General features: G+C 45.8%; 1 protein-coding gene across 1 annotated transcript in view; it reads right to left on the bottom strand.

The window, feature by feature from the left end:
* Positions 1–13,558, bottom strand: part of LOC118381113 (FH1/FH2 domain-containing protein 3-like) — a 190,649-nt gene that overhangs the window by 50,235 nt on the left and 126,856 nt on the right. The window contains exon 16 of the mRNA XM_052473174.1: positions 12,969–13,109. Within this exon, the coding sequence (XP_052329134.1) occupies positions 12,969–13,109 (141 nt within the window). The remainder of the gene's footprint in view (positions 1–12,968; positions 13,110–13,558) is intronic.

Genomic DNA, 13,558 nt, shown 5'->3' with positions numbered 1-13,558 from the left:
GGGTGTAAGGAAGCAGCAGCAGGGGTAAGGAAGCAGCAGCAGGGTGTAAGGAAGCAGCAGGGTGTAAGGAAGCAACAGCAGGGGTGTAAGGAAGCAGCAGGGTGTAAGGAAGCAGCTGCAGGGGTGTAAGGAAGCAGCAGCAGGGGTGTAAAGGAAGCAGCAGGGTGTAAGGAAGCAGCAGCAGGGGTGTAAGGAAGCAGCAGGGGTGTAAGGAAGCAGCAGGGGTGTAAGGAAGCAGCAGCAGGGGTGTAAGGAAGCAGCAGGGGTGTAAGGAAGCAGCAGCAGGGTGTAAGGAAGCAGCAGAAGGGGTGTAAGGAAGCAGCAGGGTGTAAGGAAGCAGCAGCAGGGGTGTAAGGAAGCAGCAGGGGTGTAAGGAAGCAGCAGGGGTGTAAGGAAGCAGCAGCAGGGTGTAAGGAAGCAGCAGAAGGGGTGTAAGGAAGCAGCAGCAGGGTGTAAGGAAGCAGCAGTAGGGGTGTAAGGAAGCAGCAGTAGGGGTGTAAGGAAGCAGCAGCAGGGTGTAAGGAAGCCATTGAGTAGGGTGCCTTAGATGTGGGTGGTTCTGAATCACATTTGCCATTGTTTGATTCAAGGGCTTTTACACCTCTCACTTCACCCCTCGGTGTAAATGACTGTTGCAGATGGGACGTCTGTCCAGTCCTAGAAAGCTTGGTCGCTCTTTAGTCTGCACTAACCATTCAGTCTTTATAAAGTCAAATATCTAGAGATTATTGTAACGCCTTTTACTTCTTGGTTTTAAGTATAGCTTGGTGGTAAGAACCTTTCCTGGTCATTTTGTCCAAAATCCAGGTTATATTTTTGTTGTTGTCTGATTTTGAAGCGAAGGGTTTGTTGTAGAGAGCAGAATCCTTTATAGGTCCTTGTGAAAAAGTATATTAGTTTATCTAACTCAAAACCAATATTTTTGATAAAAGGTTCTGGAAAAGTTAATGCACTCATGACCTCTCTCTCTCTCTCTACCCCCCCCCCCTACCCTGCTTTACCACAGCTGTAGTCAATTTCAGAGTGAGTGCTGAGCCCTAAATCCTTACCAGGCTGGAGAGGAAGGGAGAGAGAGAGAGAGAGAGAGAGAGAGAGAGAGAGAGAGAGAGAGAGAGAGAGAGAGAGAGAGAGAGAGAGAGAGAGAGAGAGAGAGAGAGAGAGAGAGAGAGAGAGAGAGAGAGAGAGAGAGAGCGAGAGAGAGAGCGATAGAGCTGTTCTTAAACTCTTCAATATTATCCTCATCTATGGCATCTTCCCAAATATTTGGAACCAAGGACTGACCACCTCAATCCACAGAAGACCAATTAATACCGTATTAATTACTGTGGAATCTGAACAAATGTCAACTTGGCTTCTTACCAAAATACCATGCAACAGACCACGTTTTCACCCTGCACACCCTACTTGACAGACAAACCAAAAGCAAAGTTTTCTCATGCTTTGCTGATTTAAAAAAACGCTTGTGACTCAATTTGACATGAGGGTCTGCTATACACATTTATGGAAATCTCGGGGGGAAAATGACAAAATCATTGAACACAAACAACAAGTGTGCAGCTAAAATTGGCAATAAACACGCAGATTTCTTTCCTCAAGGCCGTGGGGTGAGACAGGGATGCAGCATGAGCCCCACCCTCTTCAACATATACATCTTAAGTCGGAAGTTTACATACACTTAGGTTGGAGTCATTAAAACTCATTTTTCAACCACTCCACCAATTTCTTGTTAACAAACTATAGTTTTGGCAAGTTGGTTAGGACATCTACTTTGTTCATGACACAAGTCATTTTTCCAACAATTGATTACAGACAAATTATTTCACTTATAATTCACTGTGTCACAATTCCAGTGGGTCAGAAGTTTACATACACTAAGTTGACTGTGCATTTAAACAGCTTGGAAAATTCCAAAAAATTATGTCATGGTTTTAGAAGCTTCTGATAGGCTAATTGACATCGTTTGAGTCAATTGGAGGAGTACTTGTGGATGTATTTCAAGGCCTACCTTCAAACTCAGTGCCTCTTTGCTTGAAATCATGGGAAAATCAAAAGAAATCAGCCAAAACCTCAGCACTTTTTTTGTAGACCTCCACAAGTCTGGTTCATCCTTGGGAGCAATTTCCAAATGCCTGAAGGTACCACGTTCATCTGTACAAACAATAGTACGCAAGTATAAACACCATGAGGACTTCATAGTCAAAGTGGTACTCTGCCACTGTGCATGTCTCTTTCTCAATATTTTCTCAATGACTGCCTTTAAACAGCTTGGAAAATTCCTGAAAATTGGCGTCGATTGGAGGTGTTTTCAAACGCCTGAAGGCACCACGTTCATCTGTACAAACAATAGTACGCAAGTATAAACACCATGGGACCACGCAGCCGTCATACCGCTCAGGAAGGAGACGCGTTCTGTCTCCTAGAGATGAACGTACTTTGGTGCTTAAAGTGCAAATCAATCCCAGAACAACAGCAAAGGACCTTGTGAAGATGCTGGAGGAAACAGGTACAAAAGTATCTATATCCACAGTAAAACGAGTCCTATATCGGCATAACCTGAAAGGCCGCTCAGCAAGGAAGAAGCCACTGCTCCAAAACCACCATAAAAAAGCCAGAATACGGTTTGCAACTACACATGGGGACAAAGATCGTACTTTTTGGAGAAATGTCCTCTGGTCTGATGAAACAAAAATAGAACTGTTTGGCCATAATGACCATCGTTATGTTTGGAGGAAAAAGGGGGAGGCTTGCAAGCTGAAGAACACCATCCCAACCGTGAAGCACAGGGGTGGCAGCATCATGTTGTGGAGGTGCTTTGCTGCAGGAGTGCCTGGTGCACTTCACAAAATAGATGGCATCATGAGGGAGGAAAATGATGTGGTTATATTGAAGACATCCGTCAGGAAGTTAGAGTTTGGTCGCAAATGGGTCTTCCAAATAGACAATGACCCCAAGCATACCTCCAAAGATGTGGCATATTGGCTTAAGGACAACAAAGTCAAGGTATTGGAGTGGCCATCACAAAGCTCTGACCTTAATCCTATAGAACACGTGTGGGCAGAACTGAAAAAGTGTTCTCTTGAGAGCCATGTCTGCCTACGGCGGCCTTTCTCAATAGCAAGGCTATGCTCACCGAATCTGTACATAGTCAAAGCTTTCCTTAAGTTTGGGTCAGTCACAGTGGTCAGGTATTCTGCCACTGTGTACTCTCTGTTTAGGGACAAATAACATTCTAGTTTGCTCATTTTTGTTTGTTAATTCTTTCCAATGTGTCAAGTAAATGTCTTTTTGTTTTCTCATGATTTGGTTGGGTCTAATTGTGTTGCTGTCCTGGGGCTCTGTGGGGTCTGTTTGTGTTTGTGAACAGAGCCCAAGGACCAGCTTGCCTAGGGTACTCTTCTCCTCTTCTCCAGCTTCCTCTTAGGTGGTTGTAGAATTTAACGTCTCTTTTCTGCATTTTGATAATTAGCAGGTAACGGCCTAATTCTGCTCTGCTTGCATTATTTGGTGTTCTACATTGTACACAGAGGAAATATTTGCAGAATCCTGCATGCAGAGTCTCAATTTGGTGGTTTTTCCCATTTTGTGAATTCTTGTGTCTCTCTCTCTCTTTCCTCTCTTCTCTGTCCTCTCACTGTGTGTGTGTGTGTGTGTGTGTGTGTGTGTGTGTGTGTGTGTGTGTGTGTGTGTGTGTGTGTGTGTGTGTGTGTGTGTGTGTGTGTGTGTGTGTGTGTGTGTGGACTTGTTTACAGCCTGGTAAGGATTTAGGGATCAGCACTCACTCTGAAATTGACGACAGCTGTGGTGATGCAGGGGGGTCGGTATGGAGGGGAAAGAGTAGGAGTGTGTGCATGTACATGTTCCTAGTGTGTGTGTCTGTGTGTGTGTGTACATGACCTAACTCCTACGCCCCACTCTTAAAGGCTACATGCAAACCATTAGTGCTTATTAGCAGAAGGAAGTCGTAACATTTATAACAGCCTGGTCATCATCCAATAGTTATAACAGCCTGGTCATCATCCAATAGTAATAACAGCCTGGTCATCATCCAATAGTAATAACAGCCTGGTCACATCCAATAGTAATAACAGCCTGGTCGTCATCCAATAGTAATAACAGCCTGGTCATCATCCAATAGTAATAACAGCCTGGTCACATCCAATAGTTATAACAGCCTGGTCATCATCCAATAGTAATAACAGCCTGGTCACATCCAATAGTAATAACAGCCTGGTCATCATCCAATAGTAATAACAGCCTGGTCATCATCCAATAGTAATAACAGCCTGGTCACATCCAATAGTAATAACAGCCTGGTCACATCCAATAGTAATAACAGCCTGGTCATCATCCAATAGTTATAACAGCCTGGTCACATCCAATAGTAATAACAGCCTGGTCACATCCAATAGTAATAACAGCCTGGTCATCATCCAATAGTTATAACAGCCTGGTCACATCCAATAGTAATAACAGCCTGGTCACATCCAATAGTAATAACAGCCTGGTCACATCCAATAGTAATAACAGCCTGGTCATCATCCAGTAGTAATAACAGCCTGGTCATCATCCAATAGTAATAACAGCATGGTCATCATCCAATAGTTATAACAGCCTGGTCATCATCCAATAGTAATAACAGCCTGGTCATCATCCAATAGTAATAACAGCCTGGTCATCATCCAGTAGTAATAACAGCCTGGTCATCATCCAATAGTAATAACAGCCTGGTCATCATCCAATAGTAATAACAGCCTGGTCATCATCAAATAGTAATAACAGCCTGGTCATCATCCAATAGTAATAACAGCCTGGTCATCATCCAGTAGAAATAACAGCCTGGTCACATCCAATAGTAATAACAGACTGGTCATCATCCAATAGTAATAACAGCCTGGTCACATCCAATAGTAATAACAGCCTGGTCATCATCCAATAGTAATAACAGCCTGGTCATCATCCAATAGTAATAACAGCCTGGCCACATCCAATAGTAATAACAGCCTGGTCACATCCAATAGTAATAACAGCCTGGTCATCATCCAATAGTAATAACAGCCTGGTCATCATCCAATAGTTATAAAAGCCTGGTCATCATCCAATAGTTATAACAGCCTGGTCATCATCCAATAGTAATAACAGCCTGGTCACATTCAATAGTAATAACAGCCTGGTCATCATCCAGTAGTTATAACAGCCTGGTCATAACAGCCGGGTCATCATCCAATAGTTATAGTAATAACAGCCTGGTCACATCCAATAGTAATAACAGCCTGGTCACATCCAATAGTAATAACAGCCAGGTCATCATCCAATAGTAATAACAGCCTGGTCATCATCCAATAGTTATAACAGCCTGGTCACATCCAATAGTAATAACAGCCTGGTCACATCCAATAGTAATAACAGCCTGGTCACATCCAATAGTAATAACAGCCTGGTCACATCCAATAGTAATAACAGCCTGGTCACATCCAATAGTAATAACAGCCTGGTCACATCCAATAGTAATAACAGCCTGGTCACATCCAGTAGTAATAACAGCCTGGTCATCATCCAATAGTTATAAGAGCCTGGTTACATCCAGTAGTTATAACAGCCTGGTCATCATCCAATAGTTATAACAGCCTGGTCATCATCCAATAGTTATACCAGCCTGGTCATCATCCAATAGTTATAACAGCCTGGTCATCATCCAGTAGTAATAACAGCCTGGTCATCATCCAATAGTTATAACAGCCTGGTCATCATCCAGTAGTAATAACAGCCTGGTCACATCCAATAGTTATAACAGCCTGGTCATCATCCAATAGTTATAACAGCCTGGTCATCATCCAGTAGTAATAACAGCCTGGTCATCATCCAATAGTAATAACAGCCTGGTCATCATCCAATAGTTATAACAGCCTGGTCATCATCCAGTAGTAATAACAGCCTGGTCACATCCAGTAGTAATAACAGCCTGGTCACATCCAATAGTAATAACAGCCTGGTCATCATCCAGTAGTAATAACAGCCTGGTCATCATCCAGTAGTAATAACAGCCTGGTCATCATCCAATAGTAATAACAGCCTGGTCATCATCCAGTAGTAATAACAGCCTGGTCACATCCAATAGTAATAACAGCCTGGTCATCATCCAGTAGTAATAACAGCCTGGTCACATCCAATAGTAATAACAGCCTGGTCATCATCCAGTAGTAATAACAGCCTGGTCACATCCAATAGTAATAACAGCCTGGTCATCATCCAATAGTAATAACAGCCTGGTCATCATCTAATAGTTATAACAGCCTGGTCATCATCCAGTAGTAATAACAGCCTGGTCACATCCAATAGTTATAACAGCCTGGTCATCATCCAATAGTTATAACAGCCTGGTCATCATCCAATAGTTATAACAGCCTGGTCATCATCCAGTAGTAATAACAGCCTGGTCATCATCCAATAGTAATAACAGCCTGGTCATCATCCAATAGTTATAACAGCCTGGTCATCATCCAGTAGTAATAACAGCCTGGTCACATCCAGTAGTAATAACAGCCTGGTCACATCCAATAGTAATAACAGCCTGGTCATCATCCAGTAGTAATAACAGCCTGGTCATCATCCAGTAGTAATAACAGCCTGGTCATCATCCAATAGTAATAACAGCCTGGTCATCATCCAGTAGTAATAACAGCCTGGTCACATCCAATAGTAATAACAGCCTGGTCATCATCCAGTAGTAATAACAGCCTGGTCACATCCAATAGTAATAACAGCCTGGTCATCATCCAGTAGTAATAACAGCCTGGTCACATCCAATAGTAATAACAGCCTGGTCACATCCAATAGTAATAACAGCCTGGTCATCATCCAGTAGTAATAACAGCCTGGTCACATCCAATAGTAATAACAGCCTGGTCACATCCAATAGTAATAACAGCCTGGTCACATCCAATAGTAATAACAGCCTGGTCACATCCAATAGTAATAACAGCCTGGTCACATCCAATAGTAATAACAGCCTGGTGACATCCAATAGTAATAACAGCCTGGTCATCATCCAGTAGTAATAACAGCCTGGTCACATCCAATAGTAATAACAGCCTGGTCACATCCAATAGTAATAACAGCCTGGTCCTTCTGTAGCTCAGTTGGTAGAGCATGGCGCTTGTAACGCCAGGGTAGTGGGTTCGATTCCCGGGACCACCCATATGTAGAATGTATGCACACATGACTGTAAGTCGCTTTGGATAAAAGCGTCTGCTAAATGGCATATATTATTATTATTATTATTATTATTGGTCATCATCCAGTAGTAATAACAGCCTGGTCACATCCAATAGTAATAACAGCCTGGTCATCATCCAGTAGTAATAACAGCCTGGTCACATCCAATAGTAATAACAGCCTGGTCATCATCCAATAGTAATAACAGCCTGGTCATCATCCAATAGTAATAACAGCCTGGTCACATCTATATCGTTTAGGAATTTGTAAAGGATTTGATTTCTGGTCAAACATGCAAACGAGAAACATCTACCAGAAAAAGTCTTAGAAGGTATTAGAAATACATCAAAACTCAGTAACGCAAAGACCCCTGCCAACCTGATATCAATACGTAAAGACCCCTGCCAACCTGATATCGATACGTAAAGACCCCTGCCAACCTGATATCAATACGTAAAGACCCCTGCCAACCTGATATCAATACGTAAAGACCACTGCCAACCTGATATCAATACGTAAAGACCCCTGCCAACCTGATATCAATACGTAAAGACCCCTGCCAACCTGATATCAATACGTAAAGACCCCTGCCAACCTGATATCAATACGTAAAGACCCCTGCCAACCTGATATCAATACGTAAAGACCCCTGCCAACCTGATATCAATACGTAAAGACCCCTGCCAACCTGATATCAATACGTAAAGACCCCTGCCAACCTGATATCAATACGTAAAGACCCCTGCCAACCTGATATCAATACGTAAAGACCCCTGCCAACCTGATATCAATACGTAAAGACCCCTGCCAACCTGATATCAATACGTAAAGACCCCTGCCAACCTGATATCGATACTTATATTTAGTTTGGGTGACATTTGTTCAGCTTTCTGTAAGTTTAAGACACACAACCATTTTCCTCACTGGTCTATTAACTAATTTAACCCCTTGGTGACGTCTTTTCAAACAGGTCTTAGAAGGGAATTATTATAATTTTTACAATTTCACAATATTATTTTTATATATATATATATATATATATATATATATATACAGTATATACTATATACAGTAAATACTATATAAACTCAGCAAAAAAACAAACGTCCTCTCATTGTCAACTGGGTTTATTTTCAACAAACTTATTAACATGTGTAAATATTTGTATGAACATAACAAGATTCAACAGACAGACATAAACTGAACAAGTTCCACAGACATGTGACTAACAGAAATGGAATAATGTGTCCCTGAACAAAGGGGGGTCAAAAGTAACAGTCAGTATCTGGTGTGGCCACCAGCTGCATTAAGTACTGCAGTGCATCTCCTCCTCATGGACTGCACCAGATTTGCCAGTTCTTGCTGTGAGATGTTACCCAACTCTTCCACCAAGGCACCTGCAAGTTCTCAGATATTTCTGGGGGGAATGACTCTAGCCCTCACCCTCCGATCCAACAGGTCCCAGATGTGCTCAATGGGATTGAGATCTGGGCTCTTTGCTGGCCATGGCAGAACACTGGCATTCCTCTCTAGCAGGAATTTATGCACAGAACGAGCAGTATGGCTGGTGGCATTGACATGCTGGAGGGTCATGTCAGGATGAGCCTGCAGGAAGGGTACCACATAAGGGAGGAGGATGTCTTCCCTGTAAAGCACAGAGTTGAGATTGCCTGCAATGACAACAAGCTCAGTCCGATGATGTTGTGACACACCGCCCCAGACCATGAAGGACCCTCCACCTCCAAAGCGATCCCACTCCAGAGTACAGGCCTCGGTGTAACGCTCATTCCTTTGACGATCAACGTGAATCCGACCATCACCCCTGGTGAGACAAAACCACGACTCGTCAGTGAAGAGCACTTTTTGCCAGTCCTGTCTGGTCCAGCGATGGTGAGTTTGTGTCCATAGGCAACGTTGTTGCCAGTGATGTCTGGTGAGGACCTGCCTTACAACAGGCCTACAAGCCCTCAGTCCAGCCTCTCTCAGCCTATTGAGGACAGTCTGAGCACTGATGGGGGGATTGTGTGTTCCTGGTGTAACTCGGGCAGTTGTTGCCATCCTGTACCCGTCCCGCAGGTGGGATGTTCGGATGTACCAATCCTGTGCAGGTGTTGTTACACATGGTCTGCCACTGCAAGGACGATCAGCTGTCTTAGGTATCTCACAGTACGGACATTGCAATTTTTTGCCCTGGCCACATCTGCAGTCCTCATGCCTCCTTGCAGCATGCCTAAGACAAGTTCACGCAGATGAGCAGGGACCCTGGGCATCTTTCTTTTGGTGTTTTTCAGAGTCAGTAGAAAGGCCTCTATAGTGTCCTACATTTTCATAACTGGGACCTTAATTGCCTACCGTCTGTAAGCTGTTAGTGTCTTAACGACCGTTCCACAAGTGCATGTTTATTAATTGTTTATGGTTCATTGAACAAGCTCGAGAAACAGGCTTTAAACCCTTTACAATGAAGATCTGTGAAGTTATTTGGATTTTTAAGAGCTATCTTTGAAAGACAAGGTCCTGAAAAATGGAAGTTTCTTTTGTGTAGACATGTGTAGACATGTAACACAGGAAATGACATTTTTTTGACTGCACTGAGCCCTTAAGTGATTAAAACTCTATATTCTGTTACCAAATTGGTATAAGAATTTCAGAAAAATTGTTAACGGAATTTCTGCAATTGAACTGGCTACAAAAGGCATTTATAGTAATCACAAAGCACAGTGGGTCTCCTACTACTGTCCTCCCTTCCACTGACTGTTATGTTCAACTCACAGCTGTTATCTTTCTCTTTCTGTAGTCTGGTGGTCAAACCCAGAGTGTGAAAAAGCTGGACAACCTCTCTCTCTCTCTCTCTCCCTCTCTCTCTCTCTCCCCCCTCTCTCTCTCTCTCTCTCCAATTCATGTCACATGTCCCCACCTCTTACTGACTCCTACACATGAGCCCCCTCTCTCTCTCTCTCTCCCCCTCCTTTCTCTCTCTCCCCTCCTCTCTCCCTCTCTCTCTCCCCTCCTCTCTCTCTCCCCTCCCCCTCTCTCTCTCCCCTCCCCCTCTCTCTCTCCAATTAATTTTACCTGTCCCACCTCTTACCGACTCCTACCCATGAGCCCCTCTCTCTCTCTCTCTCTCTCTCCCCCCTCTTCTCTCTCTCTCCCTCCTCTCCCCTCTCTCTCTCTCTCCCTCCTCTCTCTCCTCCCCCCCCCCTCTCTCTCTCCAATTAATTTTACCTGTCCCACCTCTTACTGACTCCTACACATGAGCCCCCTCTCTCTCTCCCTCTCTCCCCTCTCTCTCTCCCTCCCCCTCTCTCTCTCCCTCTCTCTCTCTCCCCTCTCTCTCTCCCTCCCCTCTCTCTCTCCCTCTCTCTCACTCATTTCGCTCTCTCTCCAATTCATGTCACCTGTCCCACCTCTTACCGACTCCTACCCATGAGCCCCCTCTCTCTCTCTCCCTCCTTTCTCTCTCTCCCTCCTCTCTCCCCTCTCTCTCCCCTCCTTTCTCTCTCTCCCCTCCTCTCTCCCCTCTCTCTCTCCCTCCTCTCTCTCTCCCCTCCCCCTCTCTCTCTCCCCTCCTCCCCCCTCTCTCTCTCTCCAATTAATTTTACCTGTCCCACCTCTTACCGACTCCTACCCATGAGCCCCCTCTCTCTCTCTCTCTCTCTCTCTCTCTCTCTCTCTCTCTCTCCCCCTCCTCTCTCTCTCTCTCCCCTCCTCTCCCCCTCTCTCTCTCTCTCCCCTCCTCTCTCTCTCCCCCTCCCCCTCTCTCCCCCCTCTCTCTCTCCAATTCATGTTACCTGTCCCACCTCATACCGACTCCTAGCCATGAGCCCCCTCTCTCTCTCTCCCCCTCTCTCCCCCTCTTTCTCCCCCTTCTCTCTCTCCCCTCCTCTCTCTCTCCCCTCTCTCTCTCTCTCTCTCTCTCTCCCTCCTCTCTCCCCCTCTCTCTCTTTCTCTCCCCTCCTCTCTCTCTCCCCTCCCCCTCTCTCTCCCCTCCTCTCTCTCTCTCCCTCTCTCTCCTCTCTCTCTCACCTCCTCTCCCCGCTCTCTCTCCCTCCCCCTCTTTCTCCCCCCTCTCTCTCCCTCCTCTCTCTCTCTCCCTCCTCTCTCCCCCTCTTTCTCCCCCTTCTCTCTCTCCCCTCCTCTCTCTCTCCCCTCCTCTCTCTCTCTCTCTCCTCCTCTCCCCCTCTCTCTCTCTCTCTCTCTCTCCCCTCCTCTCCCCCTCTCTCTCTTTCTCTCCCCTCCTCTCTCTCCCCTCCTCTCTCTCTCTCCCTCTCTCTCCTCTCTCTCTCTCTCACCTCCTCTCCCCCGCTCTCTCTCCCTCCCCCTCTTTCTCCCCCTCCCTCCTCCCCCTCTCTCTCCCTCCTCTCTCTCTCTCTCCCTCCTCTCTCTCTCTCTCTCCCCTCCTCTCCCCCCTCTCTCTCCCTCCCCCTCTTTCTCCCCCTTCTCTCTCTCCAATTCATCCCACCTCTTACCAACTCCTACTCATGAGCCCCCTCTCTCTCTCTCCCCTCCTCTCTCTCTCTCTCTCTCTCTCTCCCCTCCTCTCCCCCTCTCTCTCTTTCTCTCCCTCCTCTCTCTCCCCTCCTCTCTCTCTCTCCCTCTCTCTCCTCTCTCTCTCACCTCCTCTCCCCGCTCTCTCCCCTCCCCTCTTTCTCCCCCCTCCCTCCTCCCCCTCTCTCTCCCTCCTCTCTCTCTCTCTCCTCCTCTCTCTCTCTCTCTCCCTCCTCTCCCCCTCTCTCTCCCCCCTCTCTCTCTCCAATTCATGTCACCTGTCCCACCTCTTATCAACTCCTACTCATGAGCCCCCTCTCTCTCCATTTGCATCCTCACCCACGGCGCTCCAACCAACACAGGACATCCATAGACGTTGAAACTTGATTTAAACACGGACATTCTTCATTTTAACCAATCACAGATGTGATTCCGTAATTCCGTCATCGTGGGGAAGTTACTGTCTCTCGATGGAGAGACACATTACCTTCATGAGACCCTTACGATATCACAAGACGAGATGTTTCAGGTAAAGTGAGAAGGTGTTCTCCAACCAGGATCAGTTCTCAGACTGACCCCCTGAACCAGGATCAGTTCTCCGACTGACCCCCTGAACCAGGATCAGTTCTCTGACTGACCCCCCCTGAACCAGGATCAGTTCTCCGACTGACCCCCTGAACCAGGATCAGTTCTCCGACTGACCCCCTGAACCAGGATCAGTTCTCCGACTGACCCCCTGAACCAGGATCAGTTCTCCGACTGACCCCCTGAACCAGGATCAGTTCTCCGACTGACCCCCTGAACCAGGATCAGTTCTCTGACTGACCCCCTGAACCTAACAGGAGTATAGCCTCACAAGACTGTGTGTGTGTGCGTGCGCGTGCGCGTGCGTGTGCGCGTGCGCGTACGTGTGTGTGTGTGTGTGTGTGTGTGTGTGTGCGGAGGCCACCAGTCTTCACCAGAGGTGATTTGAATGGTAGCAGATTAAAATAACAGTTGTGGTTTTGAGAGGCGTCTATAGTTTAAAGTGCCAGAGGTTAGCGTTCAGCCCCCAGCCTCTCCTATCCAGACCTTACCTATTATAGGAAGTCAGAGGTCTCAAGGGTCCTTCCACGGGGGGTATGTCTACACACGTAGACAAGGGTAAAGGGATAGTTGGATTCTCATTTACCTTGGCTGTGATCGGTTCAGTCTTGATGTTTTGATGTCTAACATACTTGTTAGGTTGTATTTGAAAAAAATCTAAAATATTGGACAATGTGTGTGGTTACCTTGGTGACAGGTATCTCCTTGGACTTGGTCTGGAAGAGGTGTTCTAGTTTGGACGTGTCTATCTTGACCGGCTCTAGTTTGAACCACAGAGAGTCTCCACTGCTCCTGCTGCTAATGTACTGGTAGTCTGACGGACGCACCTGGAACACAACCAATAGATTAGTGACCTGGAACACAACCACAACCAACAGATTAGTGACCTGGAACACAACCACAACCAATAGATTAGTGACCTGGAACACAACCAATAGATTAGTGACCTGGAACACAACCACAACCAATAGATTAGTGACCTGGAACACAACCAATAGATTAGTGACCTGGAACACAACCACAACCAACAGATTAGTGACCTGGAACACAACCACAACCAATAGATTAGTGACCTGGAACACAACCACAACCAACAGATTAGTGACCTGGAACACAACCACAACCAATAGATTAATGACCTGGAACACAACCACAACCAATAGATTAATGACCTGGAACACAACCAATAGATTAATGACCTGGAACACAACCACAACCAATAGATTAGTGACCTGGAACACAACCAATAGATTAGTGACCTGGAACACAACAACAT

This window comes from Oncorhynchus keta, chromosome 20 (genome assembly GCF_023373465.1).
Source record: "Oncorhynchus keta strain PuntledgeMale-10-30-2019 chromosome 20, Oket_V2, whole genome shotgun sequence".
Classification (NCBI taxonomy): Eukaryota; Metazoa; Chordata; class Actinopteri; order Salmoniformes; family Salmonidae; genus Oncorhynchus; species Oncorhynchus keta.
This window is presented reverse-complemented; position numbering and strand designations above follow the sequence as displayed.